Below are 19,897 nucleotides of genomic sequence, written 5' to 3' on the forward strand. Positions count from 1 at the left end.
TTTGAAATACTTTCAATTCAAGTTCATTTGGAAATTTTTTTCGGGGTTCAAAAACATATATATTCTAACCTTAAAGTTAGTATACTATTAAAAACAGCAAAAATAACTTGTCGAGTGTAAAAAAGCAGTACATAATCTAAAATTTACTCAAATGTTAAAATTATCTTGTAAAATTTTTTTTTAAAAAGTTGATCCCGATTACTATATTACGAAAGACGAATTTGATATGATAGGTTTATATTGACATATTGCTGCCTGGGCGGAAATTCTTAATATAGCAACGAATTTTGGAAGATGAATGAACTTGAAGACGAGCTCAGGTAACGGTTATTCATGAATACAATAGCAATGGTCTATTTTTATTTTTGCGGAAATATCTATTGAAAGATAGAAATCTATTATGTCTAAATGGTATACAATACGTATATTGAATTTTGATATTCATGCAGTAGCACAAAAATATAACGATGAATGAAAGTGTATTATAATAGTCTTTCAAAATTAGCTCAAAAATTATTTTTCCCTCTAAATCAAAGAAAACAAAATTAGCCGCATGAAAAAGAAATATTTTGGATCAGTTACATTTAATTATTTTCTATTTATAACCACTTTCGTCTATTCTATTATATAGGGGAAGTATAGTGTTAAAATTACAAATGACGTTTTCTGCGCGGTAAAAGAAGGGATTTTATGATGGCAAAAAATTATAGGTTATGTTTAGAAAAGTTTCCTGCTTGAATTGAAGATTCTTTTTTTATTGTCTAAAGTCATGACAAATTTTTGATAGAAATTATTTTTGATCACATGCAGTTAAAAATGAATCTTTAAGGATTTAATGACATTTCTAAACATAACCTATATTTTTTTCATTTAAAGTCCCAGAGAGCAAGGTTGGGATAGTTGAGAAAAAAGTTAAAATTTCATTCTTCAAACAATGGTTATAATTATTGAAAAAAGAATATATATTTAATAATATTAAATAGAATAAAATAAGTAATATTAAATTAATATATATTTATAATTTCAGAGGAAACGGTAAAGTAAAAACAGTGCGGGCAGTTACTGTGAAAAAGGACAAGAATTCAATGGGAATTTGTGGAAATTTTCAACCAGCATTTCTAACCTATAAGGATTACATGATGATCTACAAGTTTAACAGTTCATTTTCTATTTCACAATTTTTCTAGTAAGTATAAATTTTACATTATTTTAAAAGTATTTATTTAAAAAAAACCTGGCGCAATCAGGCATATAAAACTAAGGAGCAATCAATTATATTGAAAAAATAAAAGCAATAGAAGATCCTGCTAGGTAAGCGAATTTTACTTACAACAATGAATTTCTCTTTCAAAATAAAAAAATCGTAACGAAAATGTCTCGCACTTTGATATACAGTTAAATAAATTTTCTTTCTTTAATAAAAAATTTTAACTATAAAACTATTTCTGAGTTCATTTTTTAATGTAATTCTATTTAAAATAATTTAATAATAATTAACTCAAATATTAATAATTTATTCATTTTTATTAAATTAACGCCATTCCATCATTTTATGATAGTAACTATTTTAATTTTCAGTATTAGTAGTATATTATTTTATTAATTCTTTTTTCTTAGAAGAATTTTTTATTTATTTAAAAAAAGATTTTTTCTACCTAAAATAAGAATAATTTTCTCTATTTTTTTTCATTTTGATAGAAAAAGCGTTTATTAGAGACATTTAAGGCAAATAAAAATGATAACGGGTTTAAAAGCCAGGAAATTTCCGCTAATGCACTCTCTGCATAGAAAATGATGCACTAATGTGCAGTTCAGACAAACGATTCTTTTTTTTTCATATATAAAATCGATATTGTATGCTTCGCATTAGAAGTCAATCATCATATAATTATCTCAGACATAATCAGAAATAAGGACACATCGATTTTACTAAAATCAATGCAACAATATTTATTATGATCATCTTTCTCATTTTGCACAATAATTTAAAATATTTAACCGCGAAAATCGAATAAGTTTAGTTTCCATAAATTTTTTTTATTTACTATTAATTTAAATTAATTAAAAATGTTTAAATTAAATTTAACTTTAATTAAAATTTCTAACTTATTATTATACTTTTTTTTTTTTAAAATAATTCAAATTTTAAAAATTTTTGTTAAATTTATTGACAAAACTGTTAAACAAATTATTACAAAAGATTTGTGACTGTGGTAATATTGAGCTTGATTAATTTCCATGGTTGAGAAAACAGTGAAGCGGCGATGCGTGAGGTCATCATCGTCAATATGATGATTCCATAGTGTTTCAAGATTGCACTGCAGATGTTTTTCGTCTGGCAGCAGGTGAGATGAGATGCTTCAATAATTCGATGCTATTTTTAGATTTTTTTATTTACCATCACCCCCACCACCCCCTTTCCCCCACTTCAGCAATTTTTTTTGTATTTTTTTAAAATTTAATTTATAAAACAAAATATTATTATCATAATTAACACATAGAATTCTTATAAATATAAAAATTAAATCCAGAATATACCTGCAAAAATTAAAAAGAAACCCCCCAACCCTTTTATATAGTCTTCAATATATATAAAAAAATACTTAATAAAGAAAAAAAAATTACAAATTCTTATTTGAAAAAATTTATATATCTAATTTTAAAGAGCAATAAAAAGTGAAGTCATTTTTTAGTGTACAAATCTTAAAAATAAAAATTTTAGTGTATAATCTTAAAAATTGGAATTTTATACTTAAAAAGTTGAATAGGGAAGATTTATACATAAAGATTAGGTGAAAAATATAGACGAGGCAGTAAAAGTAAAGAGGCTTGCTACTTCTTCTTCTTCTTTTTTTTTTAAATTTAATTTCTTCCGGTTATTAGTAATATTATAATGATTTTCACATTATAAGTGCGCAGGAGGAAAAGAGGGGGAAGGGGGTAGAAATTTACATATATATGCAAAATAAAAAAAATAGAGAAATTAGTGCAAATCGGTTCTCACGACATATTCTATATAGATGTCAACTAGTGTCAAAAGGGAAAAAGGACATTTTTACAAGTGTATAGAATAAACACTATATTTGATAGACGACATATATTCGTATATATATATATATATATATATGCTTACAGTATATATGACCCACTTAATGCAAAGCAGTCTTTTCACATGAAAATTTAATGAGACTGTTGTTAATACATCATCCATTTTTATATTTTGTTTTCATTTTCAAATTCATCCATCTTTATATATATATATATACACATACACATGATATTTCCTGAATACTTCCTGAATATTTCACTGAAAGATTGAAATATTTCATTGCAAGATTCAGGAAATATTTCTGCAAACAGGAAAATGTCCGCTTATGTGGGAATATTGACGCGAAAGTTGAGAAAATATTTCATTGAAATATTTTGGAAATATTCAACTGAAATGATGCGCACTGGTCGAACTCAGTTTCTATGGCCTGTAGAGTTGCGCAGTAGTTTTTGGCTTACTATATCCTATGGGTTTTAAAATATTTCAGAAAATTCCTATTGATTTGAGGTGTTTAACAAATTTTTCCATTTTTTGAAATATTTTCACAATATTGCAGAATCTTTATGTGTAATATTGCAGGAATATTTCAATGAAATATTTTCTCAATTTTCGCGTCAATATTCCTACATAAGCGGACATTTTCCTGTTTGCAGAAATATTTCCTGAATCTTGCAATGAAATATTTCAATCTTTCAGTGAAATATTCAGGAAGTATTCAGGAAATATCATGTGCTGTATATATATATATATATATATATATATATATATATATATATATATATATATATATATAATTTAATTGATTAATTATTATTATAATAAAATATTAATATTATATATATATACATATATATATTGAATAACAACCGCTTTTAAAAAATTAAAAAATTTAAGATTACGATATATCACATCTTGTGAACCACCTACTTTTGATAAAATTAATATTATTAATGGAAATGAAATTTGTAACATAATATTTTTATTATGGTTAATGAACTCAGAAAATCATCAAGTTTCACATATGTAAAAATTAGATTTTCTTTAAATATGGTAGTATAAATTATAAATTTAAAGAGAAATACATATATATAGTGAACGGCAAAGTCATGCGGAGATCATATGAATTTTACGCCTGTACCGATACCTTTCATCGTACACACCTGTTCATTATTCAGTTTCAAGCACACCATACTTTTAGGTACACTTTTTTGAAAGAATTTTGAGAAACTTTTTTTATTTTCTCTACAAATATTAATTTGTATAATTTTTAGGTATTTTTAGAAAAGTATTATTTTATATTGTCAATTTTTATTTTATTTTTTTATAATTATTAATTTATAATTTTGCAAGTTGTAGGTTATGTTTCTAATTTTTTACATGAAAATACTATATAAAAAGGGATCAATATCAAAATTTGATTTTTAAGTTTTCATTACATAAAAAATAATTAATAAAACAGGTTTTAGTTTTACATTTAATTAAACAGAAATAAGTTTTCATTAAAGTAAAAATAACACTGATATAACCTCAAAATAAATTACTTCTCAGATATACCTTTCTTCAGTGCTTATACCTTTCTTCTTCTTTTATAACTATAGTAATTAAAATTAATTAAATGAATTATAACTTAATTATTAATTAGAATAATTAAATATTTATTAAATATTGTATTATTCATTAAAATATTAAATTATTATTAAAAATAATAATTCATATTAAATTATTACAATAACACTGGTACACAAAAAAAATTGATGTTCTTAATTTTTGATCGGATCATGACTACTTAATGTTAATAATTATTAAACATTATAATTTGTAATTAATAATAACCAATCAATTAAAATACAATTATTTATATACTATAGAAAAAAATATTTACGTTTGAAGTTTTAAATTAAAAAGAAGAATATTTCTCAAGAGAGAAAGAGAGAGATAGAGAGCTAGAAACTCGCGGTTGTAAATTTGGTTGCCTATTGTCAGGCATCAGTCGCTACACACCGATTCCTGCAGGTAACGAATAATAAATAACAAAGTAAACAATGGTAAATTTGCTAATATATAATTTAATGGACAATAAATATATTTATAATTAAATAATTATAAATATTTTTATGAAGTAATTATTTTAAAGTAGCAATACATTTTCCAATTTATTAATAATTCCTTTTTATTATTATAATTGATAATAAAAAAAAAAATTTCAATAAAAGAACTAAAAAAAATTTTTTTTTAATTTTTTGTTCATTATCAGCCAAAAAATAGTTCATTAATGCATGAATGTGTATTTGTAACAACTAATTTCACCTCATTCTTGAATGTAATGCGGGAAATTCTATTCGTACATTGTCGGTAAATTGAATCGGTTCTTTTCGACTTTCTAGCTTTTTCTCTCTCTCTCTCACTTTGTCTCTGAAGTGAACCAATTCATTCGTGGGAGAGAGAAAAATTTACTAGCCATTAGTACAAGAGAGACGGTCGATCATTCACAGGGCCGTCTTCATTATTTTGAGAAAAAAACATTTTTTTGAAACTTTCCAATCGCTTTTTTATTTTTATTTTAATATATTTTTTTATTTTATTTTTTCTAACAATTATTTCATAAATCATTTTTTTTTATTTTTAATTAATAATTGTTAGTATATAAATTTTTGTGTAGTTTATAGTTAAATAATTAATTATAATTTTTTTTAAATTAACAATTAAACAAATTTTTAAATAATTTAATTATTAGAATTTAAAATTTAAAATTTTATTTTTTATTACATATTTTAAAGAATATAAACTTTTATTCATTGTTTATTCATAGTTATTAATATTTAATATATTTTTATTATTAATTATGTAATTATTAAATTTACTAGAATTTTTAATTAGTTTATATTCATTTGAAATTACAAATTTAATTAACTTTATTTTATTTACATTTTAAAAAATATAAATTTGTATTAAAAATGAAAAAATAATTTATATTTATTATATTTAATTAATTATATTTTATTAATAATGTTATATTAACAAATATTATTTATTAATATCATTATTAAATTTACTAGATTGTGAATTTTATTAGATTTGAATTTAAAAAAACGTCATTTTATAAATTTTGAAAAACATAACTTTTTGTTTAAAATTAATATTTATCATCAATATTATTAATTAATAATATTTAGTAGTATAATTAATAATTATTAAATTATAATAATTATGATATTATGTAATTTTTAAATTAAATTAATTAATTCATTAATTTAATAATTTTTTTATTTTTTCGTATTCAATTTTTTATTAATTTTTAAATTATTAAAGAAAATTGTTATTTTAAAAAATTATTTTGTTTCTTAAAATTTTAATTTCTTTTTTATTATTTAATTTATTTCTTTATGTATTTTCTTTTCCGTATATTAATTTAATTAAAAAATAATTATATTTATTATAAATATTTTTTTTTAATTTGTTATATTTATTATCTTTGCTTTTTTTGTATTTATTTTACTATTTTTTTAGAACATATTTTTTATTATTTCAAAGTAACTCTAATTATTTATTATTATTTTATTTATTATTATTTATTATTTACTTTTATTTGTAGTTTATAATTAATTAAACATAATTAATAATTAATAAAATAGTTGAACTTAATTAATTAAATCTTTGTAAATAATAAGGAAAAAATTATTTATTTATGCAACCCGTTTTACATACCTGAATAAAGAATGAACCATTTAATGATTACAAATTCTAAATTTAAATTTCGTATTTTGAATTGTCGCGGGAGAAGCGGACCAATGAAATTGCTTCTTATAAGCATTTAAACTACCTCGTAGTTCCAGAAACATTCACCAGGCTTCTTAAATCGCCGGTGGCGTGGTCAGGTGACCGACATTATTGAAAGTTTGCCTCGTGCGTTTTCTTGTTCATTTTTGTTATTAAATAGAAAAAGAAATTTGATTAAATTATAAAATTCAACGAACAAATGACAAAGTGTTAGTTTTATTATTACAGAAGAAAAGTGCTTTGACAATTGGAGGAAACATACTTTTGGTTCATCATTTTATTCACAAAGAAATTTGGTTTGTCGCATTGTCACAAATATTTACATCGAGGACATGGTGCGAGGGAGAAATTAACTTTTCGGTGAGTTTTTAATTTTATTACATCTGTAATGTACAATTAGAAATTATTTAATACTATAAATTTATGATAAAGATAGTTGTATTCATCATGAAAACAATTTAACCTGTTTTTTTTCCTTAAACTAAATTTACATTTTATTGCCCCAAAAATAACAAACTTATATATATGGAAAAATGTCCAAACGAGAACAATTTTAATATAACCTAAAATTTCAAGAGTAATATGACATTATTTTTTTAAAAGTGTAAGAATTACGAATTTCTATTTATATGTAATTAGCTGAGGTGAAATTACGTAACATTACAACTAGTGAACGTAAAATTACGTTATATTAAATATTTTTCTCTAAAATTACGTTGTATTTAATTAATTTTCGTAAAATTAGGTATAATATTACATTAGTTTACGTAAAAGTATATGTAATTATTTTGCATTCATTTACGTAAAAGTACGTATTTTTATTCGTAATAATATGTAAAATTACGTAAGATTACGTTTATTTCTTGAAAATTACGTTATTAGTTAACGTAAAATTACGTTTATTTTTTGAAAATTACGTTATTAATTAACGCAAAATTAAGTAATATTACATTATATTTATAATTATTTTATTTGAAATTACGTAATATTATATTAGTTTACGTAAAGTTATGTATAATTACGTAATATTATATTAGTTTACGTAAAGTTATGTATAATTACGTAATATGTTAATTTACGTAATATTTAACATTATTACGTATTACGGGTTCCGTTAATTAAATTTTTTTATTTTAAAGTCAAATTTTTCAAAAATTATTATTTTTTTTGATAAAAATATTTGATTATAAATTAATGGTGACAAATGGAAAAAGAACGTGTGTTAATTTTTTTGTTGATTCCCTTCGGGGGAGCTAAAGGAACCCCCATATTGTGCGGCTATTGTACTCTTGACATGGTGTCAGGAGAGGGGGTAGGCTCTCTCTTTCTCACTCACTCTTTCAGTCTTATGTAGTGAGAGGAATAAGGAGGGGGAAAGATTATGTCTTACTCACTCGTAACTAGTGAGTGTAAGAAGGAAAAAGTTATAAGTATAGTGGAGTGAGAAAGCGAAGAATGGCGAAAGAGTATAAGAAAGACAGAGAGGAATATAGAGTGAGACGAATAAAAGCCATGTGTAAGAGAGAAAGAGAAAGAAACGATCCTTGCCATAAGTGCAACAAAGAGCGCACAACCACAACCGATTCATGTATTTCCAGGGTTGTTGGAGGGATAGAGAGAGAAAGACAGTTTTTCTCTCTCTCTCTCACTCTGTCGTTCTCTTCTGGTCTCTCGTCGAGCAGATGCAATGCAGTCAGTTGTCTCGGCACCGTTGACTCGTGCGGGTGGTTTTTATTCTCCATTATTTTCCCCTCTTTCTTTCACGAACGAAAAATTTCGCGAACGTCCCACACTAATATACATATATATATATATATATATAGTCTCTTTTTTTCTTTCTCACTCACGCCCATTCTTGTGTGTATATTAATCAAATAGAGAAGGAGAAGAAAAATCAACGAATGGAAATAAGGACGTTTTTCGCAAAAAAGAAAGAAATCAGGACATTGCAAAAATTTAAAAAATCAGTCTCGTAGCAGACGTTTTTTCTTTTCTACAAGAGAGAAACATTCGCATGGAATGAGACAGACAGACACACACACACACACATGTAGATAGACATCAAAGGTATTAAACAATAATAACAAGAGAATCAAGAAAACTGAGTTTTTTTTCTTTTTTGAAATGTATATGAAAATAATTATCCGGAGACATCGAGTTTGACTGGCCTTCAACTAGGGACAGTGACTTTCCACCTGTAATATTATGCGCTCGCACGCAGTAGTTCCCATCGCGTTATTATCGTTACGCGTTTGTCGTTGGACTCGAATGATGTGGCAATGGCGCTCAAGCGATGGAGTCGTCTGTATTACTCCTGCTACTACTTTAACTTTTGCTCGTCAACAACACATTTATTCATCGTTACCATGTTACACTAAGTAATTTTACAATTTACAGTGCCTTTATATATTATTGACAAGTATTTTTTTTTCCTAAAAAGAAAAAAACAACACCGGAAATTATAAAGTGAATTTTTTTTAAAGAAGAAGAAAAGGAAAAGCATCTCTCTCTCTCTCTCTTGCTCAAATGTGAGACCACCAGGTGAGCGGAAGTTTAAGTGTGTGTGCCCCCCCCCTGTTCTTTTTTTTACCCACCAACAAACCATCATCATCACCATCACCCCCTTATGAGAACGATGCACCAATTGTTCTCTCTAGGACAAAAAGAAAATAATTAAAGGATTAAAAAGTGTGTGTGGGAATTTTGAAAAAAAAATCAAGTGTTTAGAGATTTTTTTGTGTGTCAAATTTATAAAAATAATATATCGTGTGCTTAGTGGCCACAGTGTGTTTTTCACGGGTGAGGTTAGGTTCGGCCGCAAAAGGTAACATATACACGTATTTTAATATACACAACAACAAACGCTCTCTCGCGCGCACATACAAACACATTCTTGCAAACATTTTACACACAGTCACCGCCGCCCGGCTCCTCGCGGATTTCTCAAGAGAGGAGGCGACCGCGAAAGGGGATTTCTTAACCGTCGAGACGAACCGGGTTCTCTCCTTCTTCTCTTTTATTTATATGTATATATGTATGTATATATATACGTGAACGAAAGGGTTATATACAGGTGAAAAAAGGGGGAAAAAAAGAGAGAGAAGAAAATAAAATTAAAGAAGAAGAAAAAATAGTTTTTTTTTGAAAGAAAAGAAGAAGAATAAAAAAAAGAAAGAAAAAGAAGAGAGATACGGGAAAGAAGCACGCGAACGAATACACCAAGGCGAATGCCGATCGCCGCTGGAATTCTTGCCACTGGAACTGCGGCTCATTGCCTGTCCTCCGCCGCTGGCATGTTTCGCTTCCTCGCTAAACTTACAGGTTAGTCGACAGTATTTCCCTTATTTTGAAAAAAAAATAGTGATAATTATAATAGTTTGATATTTATTGAGAGAAATTTTGTTAAAATATTGGGATGAAAAAGAATTTGTTCTTTTTCTTTCTTTAAAATCGGAAAATCCTAACCTCTCGTTTGTCAATGACTCACTCTCTCGTGTCTCGATTGTCAATTTCTCTCTCTCTCTCCGTCACTCTCTTCCTCTTTTTCCTCTCTTTTCTTTCTTTACTCTTTCCTCTCTTTCCTTTCTTTACTCTTTTCTCTTTTTACTCTCTCTCTCTCTCTCTTCTACACTAACGAAAAATTCTTTGATAATTTCCCATTTACTCTTCAACGTTTGCCTGCGTTTCCAGCAGACGAATTTTTTTCTTTCCATTAAAAAACCCAACTTTTCTTCTTCAGTGACGAAAATGTCTTTGATAAGCTCCCATCAGTTATGTTTGCCTGCATCCAGCAGACGAATTTTTGGTTTTTTTAGAGAGAGAGTGGGAAAGAATTTTATTTTCTCGTCGTTCGTTGATGTGTCTGGTGTCTCTGGTGATTTTTTTCTTTTTAAACTGATGCAGTGCTCGCCTTTTAACACTGTTTGTGGCATTTATTTTATTTTGTCACTTCTCCTCCCTATTTTCTGGAGTCTCGTTTCGAAATTTCTTCGTAAATTTTTTTGTCCTCATTTTTAATCGATGATATTCTTTTTTATGAATTATAATAAATTATTTATACCAGAAAATTTTCCTGTTTTATTATTGAGGTTAGGTTTTTTTAGATGAATTTCAGTTATTGTTTTTTTTAGATGATACGATGATAGGTTAGTGAATGTAAAAATATATTCTTTGTAAGATTGAAAATAATATTAATTATTAGTAATAATAATATTAATAATAATAATAATAAATACATAATTTTATTATATAATAATATAATTATAATAATGATAATAATAATATAATAATAATGCTAATAATAATGCTAATAATAATAATAATAATAATAATAATAATAATAATAATAAATATTAATAAAAAAATTTTATAAAGAATTTATTATTAATAAAAAATTATAAATTAACAATATCAATAAAAATATGATAATTGTAATAATAAAAAGTGCTTACTATATTAATAAAAATTACTATTTAGTGGAAAAAATAATTATTAACAGAAATTATAGAAATTTTCGATAGAAAATTTAGAAAAATCGAAAATATATGAATTATTAATTATTATTTATATTTATTATTATTAATTAATTATATATTTGTATTTTCTAAATTTTTACGTGAAAGTAACATTCTTTAGCAGCGGATGTAGTTTTTATTTATTCTTATCTATAAATATATATTATTATATTAAAGGAAAGAGTATAATTAAATTAAATAGTATAAATTCAGATACCTGGATTAAATCCAAGATTCTTGGATTATTATTATTATTATTATTATTATTATTATTATATAATATTATTAATTAATATTATATTTGCTTAAAAATAATTATTATTTTAGAATTATTAATATAATAATATCAACTAAATTATGGAAGGATTTAACTCTACTCAATTAATTAATTTCATAATTAATAAATAATTGAGAATTAATTTTTTTTTTTTGCATTTTTTTCGTAAAATAAATGATTTTTATTAAAATTGAAATATATTTATATGTAAAGCCAGAGTTTTAAAAAAGTATTATAACTATATATAAATATATCTGTACAGTAGATCTTAGGCTCGTAAAATAAAAGCCACAGAGTACACGATCTCGATTAATTTCTTGCACTTCGAATCGGGCCACCCAAGCCAGGGTTGTTAACCTCGTTAAATGAACGTTCGTTTACTGACTAATCGATAATATTTCTAACTTCATAACCTTTATATTTATTGTACGTATTATATATATATAGAGCTAATTTTAAAACCTAAAATTGTCTTATTTTTATCCTAAGCCCAAAAATAAGTTGAATATTAAAGAAAAAAATTTTTTAAAAAACTTTTTTTTTTTTAATTCAACTCATTTTTGGGCTTAAAATAAAAATTAGACAATTTTAGGTTTTAAAATTAGTTCCTATATTTACAAGAATTAATAGTCATTATTTAGACTAATGTAAGTTTTTTTTAGCGAAAATCAGAAAATTTTTAATTTTTTTAGCTCCCTAGGTAAATAAATGAGGGCAAATTTTACCTTTATACTCGTTTTTTTCGCGTATATTTAATATCCGTGAAGTTTAGCGTCGACGCTCAGAGTCGAAAAACGTTTTTTCCCTAAAAAATGAATCCATTTTTTTTAAACAGGTGAAAAAATAAGTGGCTTGAAGTGCGAATAAAAAGAATGAATTTATAGTCTCAAATCCAGAAAAAATCGTATTTTTGATGATGAGCATCGACGCTAACTTCAGGAACGTTATATATATACTTATTACATAATCGAATAGGAAAAAAGCTTTTTTAATCGCAATCGAATTAAATGTCGCGATATTATTTTGCAACTTATTTATAAATTCGTGGGTGGGCCTTTATAGGTGTATAGTTACTATTAAGGAGAGAGGGACGTAGGAAGCGGTAAAATTAAAAAGCAAGTGCCGTGCGATTTCCGGTGATACGAACTTTCATGAATCACGGATGCAGTCTAGTATAGGGGATTATATTCCAAAAGATATATTTCGAGTTTAAGAAGATAGGAGAGAGAAAGAAAGAGAGAGAGAGAATAATGATTGTTTCATTTTCTAATCTAAACCCAAAACAAAAAGAAATGATTATTCTTTTGTTCTCATTCAAATTGACTTTCTACTGTAAAATTCATCATCTTGGATAAATATGCATCAATCTTGATTTTTTTTTTAATATAAAAATACTCACATTCTTCTCTTTTTTAAAAGTTCATTGTTATTATTAAAGAATTTTTTTTAAAGAAAAAAATTTTTTTATATTCTGAATTTTATTATTGTTATTGTAGAAGTACCTTTGCTGCGCGCGCATATTTTTTAGACTCTCTTCGTGGCAATGACATTATTGTAGAAGGACCTTCTTGCTGTCTGTTAAGTCATTTTCGGCCTGTTGACGAAGAAATTGTTATTATTGTAGAAGTACCTTAAAATGAGCGCGTAGTTTTTCGTTTCTTGTCGATAAAGAAGAAAGTTATTGCAGAAGGACCTTTAAAATACATGTATATATTACAATTCTGTTATTTGTTAATTACAATTTCCCATTATTTATTATTACAATCTCGTTCATTGTTTATAGTTTGTTATATATTTATTTATTACGATGACGTAACATATATATTTTTAAGGTCCTTCTGCAATAACTTTCTTCTTTATCGACAAGGAACGATAAATTACGCGCTCAATATATTATAGAATTAAAGAAGTGTAGAAGGACCTTAATATTATATACGTATTATAGATTATACAGGATTGAAGAATTGCAGAAGGAGCTTAAAAATATAAATAATATAATGTATTTATTTTAAAAATGTTTATAATTTATTATAATATAAAGAATTAAAGAAATGTAGAAGGACCCTAATATTATATACGTATTATAGTTTATACAAGAGATTGAATAAGGATTGCAGAAGGAGCTTAAAAATATATTCATTATAAAATGTCTATATTTGTAAGGTCCTTCTGCAATCCTTCAATTCTTCAGGTGATGCTTAAAGTCATTTAAGAAGAAGAAGATAATGAATTTATATTTTTTAAGCTCCTTCTGCAATATATGTATAGAATATTAAGGTCCCTCTGCAATAACCTTTATCTTATAGAGTTTTTGAGAAAATAGGGATTGTCGTGTCTCATTGTCGTTTTCGTACTTTTTACTATATAACTCCTCCTCTCCCCACAGGGGAGGGGAGGATCTCATCAAAGAAGCGCACAGGGTGAGAGAGGAGTCGAGATGAGACAAACCGATCCGATTGGAATTCATGGTCCAAAGTGATTTTCAAGTTGAAACGCCTCAGACGCTTTTATCTTTAGAAAGCTCAAACACAGACAGTAGCATCACGACTTTTTTTTTTACTTCTTTTCTTTTCTTTCTAAACGGAAATAGCTATCATTCTATGGAGTGTATAGGTTATGTACGATGCACGACAAAATTTATTTTCGTTAGTGCTTTATGCTTTTGCAATCTCGATACATAAGCCGCCTTTTCTCCTTCTCTCTGTCTCTCTCATTCACTCTTTTGTTTTTTCATTCTTTCTTTTAGTTCAGCTTCTTTTCATTGAAACTCCCCCCTCTCTTTTTTTTTCTCTCTCTCTCTCTCTCTTTCTCGTTGAAGGGGAAAAATTTTCTCCACACGTGTAGGTTGCTCGCATCCCACACGCTTTGGAAAAATGAATCTAGTTCAATCCGAAACACATTTTCAGAATTTTATTAGAAATTTTCGTTCAATTTTCATAAAAGGGAAAAAATTTGATATTATTATTAGAAAGAACAATGGTGGTTTACCATTGTAGAAATACCGTAAAATAGTAATTGTGGACTGATTTGTTTTCATTCTTGATAATTACTGACTATGGTATAGTTCCAATGGTTGGTAATTATTTAAATTATTTAATGAATAATTTTTTACAATTTTCATAAATACTAGATTGATAGAAGAATTTTAGTTAAAAATATTTTTAAAAAAAATTGAAGTTTGGAAAAGTTACAAATGATTTCAGAAATTTAATTATTTTCAAAAGTAATATAATAATTCTCTACAGAATTTCAATTATGTTAAAAATTTTTTTGAAAATTTCTCGTCAAAATTTCAATTATTTTTATAAATAATAAAATTCTTCTTCAAAATTCAATTATTTTCCAAAATTTTAATAAAATTCTTGGCAAAATTTCACAAGAATTCAATTATTTACAAAATTTTTAATAAATTTCTTCGATATATAATTCAATTAAAAAAGATCTTTATAAAATTCGTCGCAAGAATTCAATTATTTAAAAAAAGTTAACAAAGTTCTTTTCAAGAATTCAATTATTTTTATAAATAATAAAATTCTTCTCCGAAATTCAATTATTTTCAAAAATTTTAATAAAATTCTTGAAAAAATTTCACAGGAATTCAATTATTTACAAAATTTTTAATAAATTTCTTCGAAATCATTCAATTATTTTCATAATTAATTAAGTTTTCACGGGAATTGAATTATTTAAAAAGATTTTTATAAAATTCGTCGCAAGAATTCAATTATTTTAAAAAAATTTAACAAAGTTTTTTTTAAGAGTTCAATTATTTTTATAAATAATAAGATTCTTCACCGAAATTCAATTATTTTTATAAACTTGAATAAAATTCGTTGCAAGAATTCAATTATTTTAAAAATTAATATAATTCTTCGCAGAAATTCAATTATAATGTTCAAAATTAAAAAAAAATTCTTGTCAAAATTTCAAGTATATATCTTTAAAAATAATGAAATTCTTGGGAAAATTTTTAATTATTTTCATAAATAGTAAAACTCATCGCAGGATTTTAATTATTTTTGATAAAATTTTAATCAAATTCCTCGAAAAATGTAATTATTCATTAAAAATTTTATGAAAATTTGTCAAAAGAATTATATTATTTAAAAATTGGTATTGATAAAAGTTTTTATGAGAATTCAATTTTAACAAACATTAAATTTAATGAATTATTTATTTTTTAATTTAAATAATTAAATTCTTGTAGAATAGTTTTTAATAAAAATTATGATTTAAAATTGAATTATCGAATAATCGGTTTATTATTTACGAAAATAATTGAATTTTTGCAAAGGATTTTATTAGGGTTTTTGTAAATAATTAAATTTTTTTTGAAAAATTTTATGATAATTTAAATTATTACAAAATACGAAGAATAGGCTATTACTCCGAGTCGAAGACTCGGGAGTGATCGATTTTCTTCATATTTTGTAATTATTAGGCAACTAACAATAAGAAATGCAATTAATTTGGAAAAATTCTCGATTTCTTCATGTTTTATAATAATATTCTTTTAAAAAAGTGATAATCTTTGACGAAACTTGGTATTCAGTTTTTGGGGTCGCTGATTACGAATTTGAGGACGGAAAAACAAAATTCAATATGGCGGTGGATTTTTTTCAGATAGTTGACCACTTTTAACGGTATTTTATTTTCAGGGGTTTTTGGGGTCGCTGATAACGAATTTAAAGTTAAATTTTTAAAAATTCAAAATGGCGGAGCTAATATGGAGGTTGATTTTTTTTAAATTGACAAATTTTAATAAAACTTAAGTTTTATTAAAATTTGTCAATTTAAAAAAAAAATCAATTGATAACTAATAGTATGTTTGAAGTTCCTAAATACGAAGCTGGTGTTAAATTTCGAAAATTGGGGACAAATTTCTTTTAATCTAAAATTAGATAATACGTGTATTATAGTTTACTAGTTCACTTTCAAATACCCTACCATTCTTTTCTTGTACCGGTGCCATTACCCTCTAAAATAATTCATGTACAAATAAAACTACAAAAGGCAATGCAGACGACAAAAACTTTTTTTTTCCTCTCTTTGTAAACCAATTACCTTTAATTGTATATACCAGTTTCGTGATTTAATTTAAATCAGATATACCCCCGCCGCATTAGGAATATTGAGTTGAGTTTTAAAAGCATTTTGAGGATTTAAAGATTAAAAGTGACCCTAATGACCCGGTGATTTTTAAAGGGATAAATACTGCGCGTATCTATATGTATATAGAGACAGAAGGTAATATTGAAGGGTAGTAATAGTTGGAATGCCCCAAATGGCAAATAAGACGTCGTTTGAAAACCTTTTTTTGCCCCAGCGGGTGGCGTCTGCCTGACCAGGGAGCCCAATAATAACGGTATTCATTGTTGTGCGACAATCCCACGCCTGGTACTGTTTAGAAACAGGGCGTTACGTCGCATTGTTGTAAATGCACCAAAGCCGACTTCTGCATAAGAAGAAGAGGATTTAAACCGTTCTTGGACCAAAAAGAAAGAGGAAGAAAACATTTTCTCACACATTTCTCATATACTTTTCAAAATATTAATAAAATTGTCCCCATCATTGATTTCTCTTATCTTAAAATTTTATATTATTAACAATTTATTATTAATAAATTAACAGAACTAAATTAACACTTTGTTTTATATTCGCAGTATGTGTAAATATTTACATTTCTGATGAGAATATATGTAAAAATAATTTATACATTTACCTGGCAGATATTTTTAGAAACTACCATATAAATACAGACCATAAACAACTATATGAATTGGTGGCAAGTTTTTCTTTTTGTTTTATCTTTGAAAAGTCATATATGTCAATTTTGTCGCTCATTGGTTGCAAAGTATGATAAAAAAAGTGAAGAAAAAAAAAAAAACTCGACAAACATTGGCGCACCTTACGCACACACGGATTTAATGACGTCATGGTTTCAAAGTTGCGCGATATATATCTCTTGTTTGCGGCCTTTATAATAATCAAGCGATCGACTTTTCCTAAAGATATATCAATATAATGCGTCGTGTTGATTATAGACAAAACTCACAATATTCAATATATGTGCGTCTTTTGAAAATAAAATTCAATTATATTTTTAGGTTATAGAAGTTTTTATATATATTTGTATACCTATATATAAATCTTTACTATTTTTTGAATTTTATTTAAATTTTTTTAACTTTACATTAAATTAAAATTTTTAACTTTACATTTTTTTTAAATTTCCCCCCTAAATGTCTTACACGTAATTTATGGACGTCCCCTTATATATTTAAAATTTTTAACTTTAAATTATTTTAAGACAGGATTTTTAAGGACACCAAAATTTTGTTTTTCCCTGATTTTCGCAAATAGTCAAAATTTTGACCTTTTCCCTGAATGTAAAGTCAGATTTTAAAATTTTTAAAAATTCAAAATGGCGGAACCAATATGGCGGACATTTTTTAAAAATTGCTCAAATTTTAAAAGCAGTGAAATTCTTCTCAGAAATTAAATTAATTTCAAAAATTTTCATAAAATTCTTGGCAAAATTTCAATTATTTTCAAATATAATTTTAATCAAATTCTTTAAAAAATGTATAACTATTCTAAAAAATTATATTCATTAGAATTTTTTTCAAAATAATTTTAATAAAATTTTTCGTAGAAATTGAATTAATATAATAATAATAATTCAATTATTTAAAAGGAAATTTTAATGAAATTCGTCTAAAAATTCAATTATTTTCAAAAGTAATATAATTCTCTGCAGAATTTCAATTATGTTAAAATTTTTTTTTTTAAATTCATGTCAAAATTTAAATTATTTTTATAAATAATAAAATTCTTCTTCGAAATTCAATTATTTTCAAAAATTTTAATAAAATTCTTGAAAAAATTTCACAGGAATTCAATTATTTACAAAATTTTTAATAAATTTCTTCGAAATCATTCAATTATTTTCATAAGTAATCAAATTTTCACAGAAATTCAATTATTTAAAAAGATTTTTATAAAATTCGTCGCAAGAATTCAATTATTTTTAAAAAGTTAATTAAATTTCCTTTCATGAATTCAATTATTTTTATATATATATGATAAAATTCTTCACCAAAATTTCTTTTAATAAAATTCTTGGCGAAATTTTAACAGGAATTCAATTATTTAAAATACAAAATTTCATAAAATTTTTCGAAAAAATATCAATTATTTAAAAAGATTTTTATAAAATAATTCTCGTCAAAAGTTTAATTTATCTTTGTAAATAATAAAACTCTTCTTCAAAATTTAATTATTGTAGAAAAATTTAAATAAAATTCTTGACAAAATTTCACAGGAATTCAATTATTTAAAATTTTTTTAATAAATTTCTTCTAAGTAATTCAATTATCATTGTCATAAGTAATAAAATTTACATAGCGAATTTAATTATTTGAAATACAGAATTTTATAAAATTTTTCGAAAAATATCGATTATTTTAAAAAGGTTTTTTTTTATAAAATTCGTCGGTAAGAATTATCAATTATTTAAAACAAATTTAACAAAGTTCTTTTCAAGAATTCAATTATTTTGATAAATTATTAAAATTCTTCACCAAAATTCAATTATTTTTATAAACTTGAATAAAATTCATTGCAAGAATTCAATTATTTATATAAATAATAAAATTCTTCACAGAAATTGAGTTGAAAATGTCCACCAACTTGAATTTTTTTTAAATCTGACGCCAAATTTGTAATCGCAGCGACCCCAAAAACTTAGGAAAACGAAGTGTTGTTGAAGATTATTCACTAAATGTTAATTAAATAAATAGTTTGTTTTGGACCATTTTTCCGAATTAGTTAACATTTCTTAATAGCCTAATAATATAGCATTTTTTTTAATTACGTATAAAAAAAACCCTTCTTTTAATAACAAAAATTACCATATTACCCCATTTGTGTCGATTGTAGTAGCCTTTTTCATCAATAATTTTAACCACTTTCATTTAATGCTTGTTTAAAAAAAACGAAGAAATTAAAAGTGAAATGAAATAATTTCAAGGTCTTTCAATTTATATACCTTTTATGTGTATGTACGGCAATATCTTGTATCTTCAATAATGATTTTATTAGAGTGTGGAGAAAAAGATTTTGCCCGACACCATTTCGCGTCAACTGCAGTGCAGACGAGTGTTTTATGTTCGTTGAGGTGAAAGGGCGATTTAGGAGTCTGGGTCGACTAATGAGCATTCCTATGACTGTAGAGGCTCGTCCCACTCTATAGCTTTTGATCTCGGCTATGTAAAAAGC

At 25.1% G+C, this 19,897-nt stretch overlaps 1 protein-coding gene across 2 annotated transcripts in view; it reads left to right on the forward strand.

The window, feature by feature from the left end:
* Window positions 1-8,510: 8,510 nt before the first annotated feature.
* The window catches only part of LOC122508582, an 83,153-nt gene continuing 71,766 nt past the window's right edge, over window positions 8,511-19,897 (forward strand). For both annotated transcript variants that reach the window (XM_043622012.1, XM_043622013.1), the window contains exon 1: window positions 8,511-10,147. In XM_043622012.1, the coding sequence (XP_043477947.1) occupies window positions 10,054-10,147 (94 nt within the window). In that variant the 5' untranslated portion in view covers window positions 8,511-10,053. The remainder of the gene's footprint in view (window positions 10,148-19,897) is intronic.

The sequence above is a fragment of the Leptopilina heterotoma genome, unplaced genomic scaffold (genome assembly GCF_015476425.1).
Source record: "Leptopilina heterotoma isolate Lh14 unplaced genomic scaffold, ASM1547642v1 Lhet_55, whole genome shotgun sequence".
NCBI lineage: Eukaryota > Metazoa > Arthropoda > Insecta > Hymenoptera > Figitidae > Leptopilina > Leptopilina heterotoma.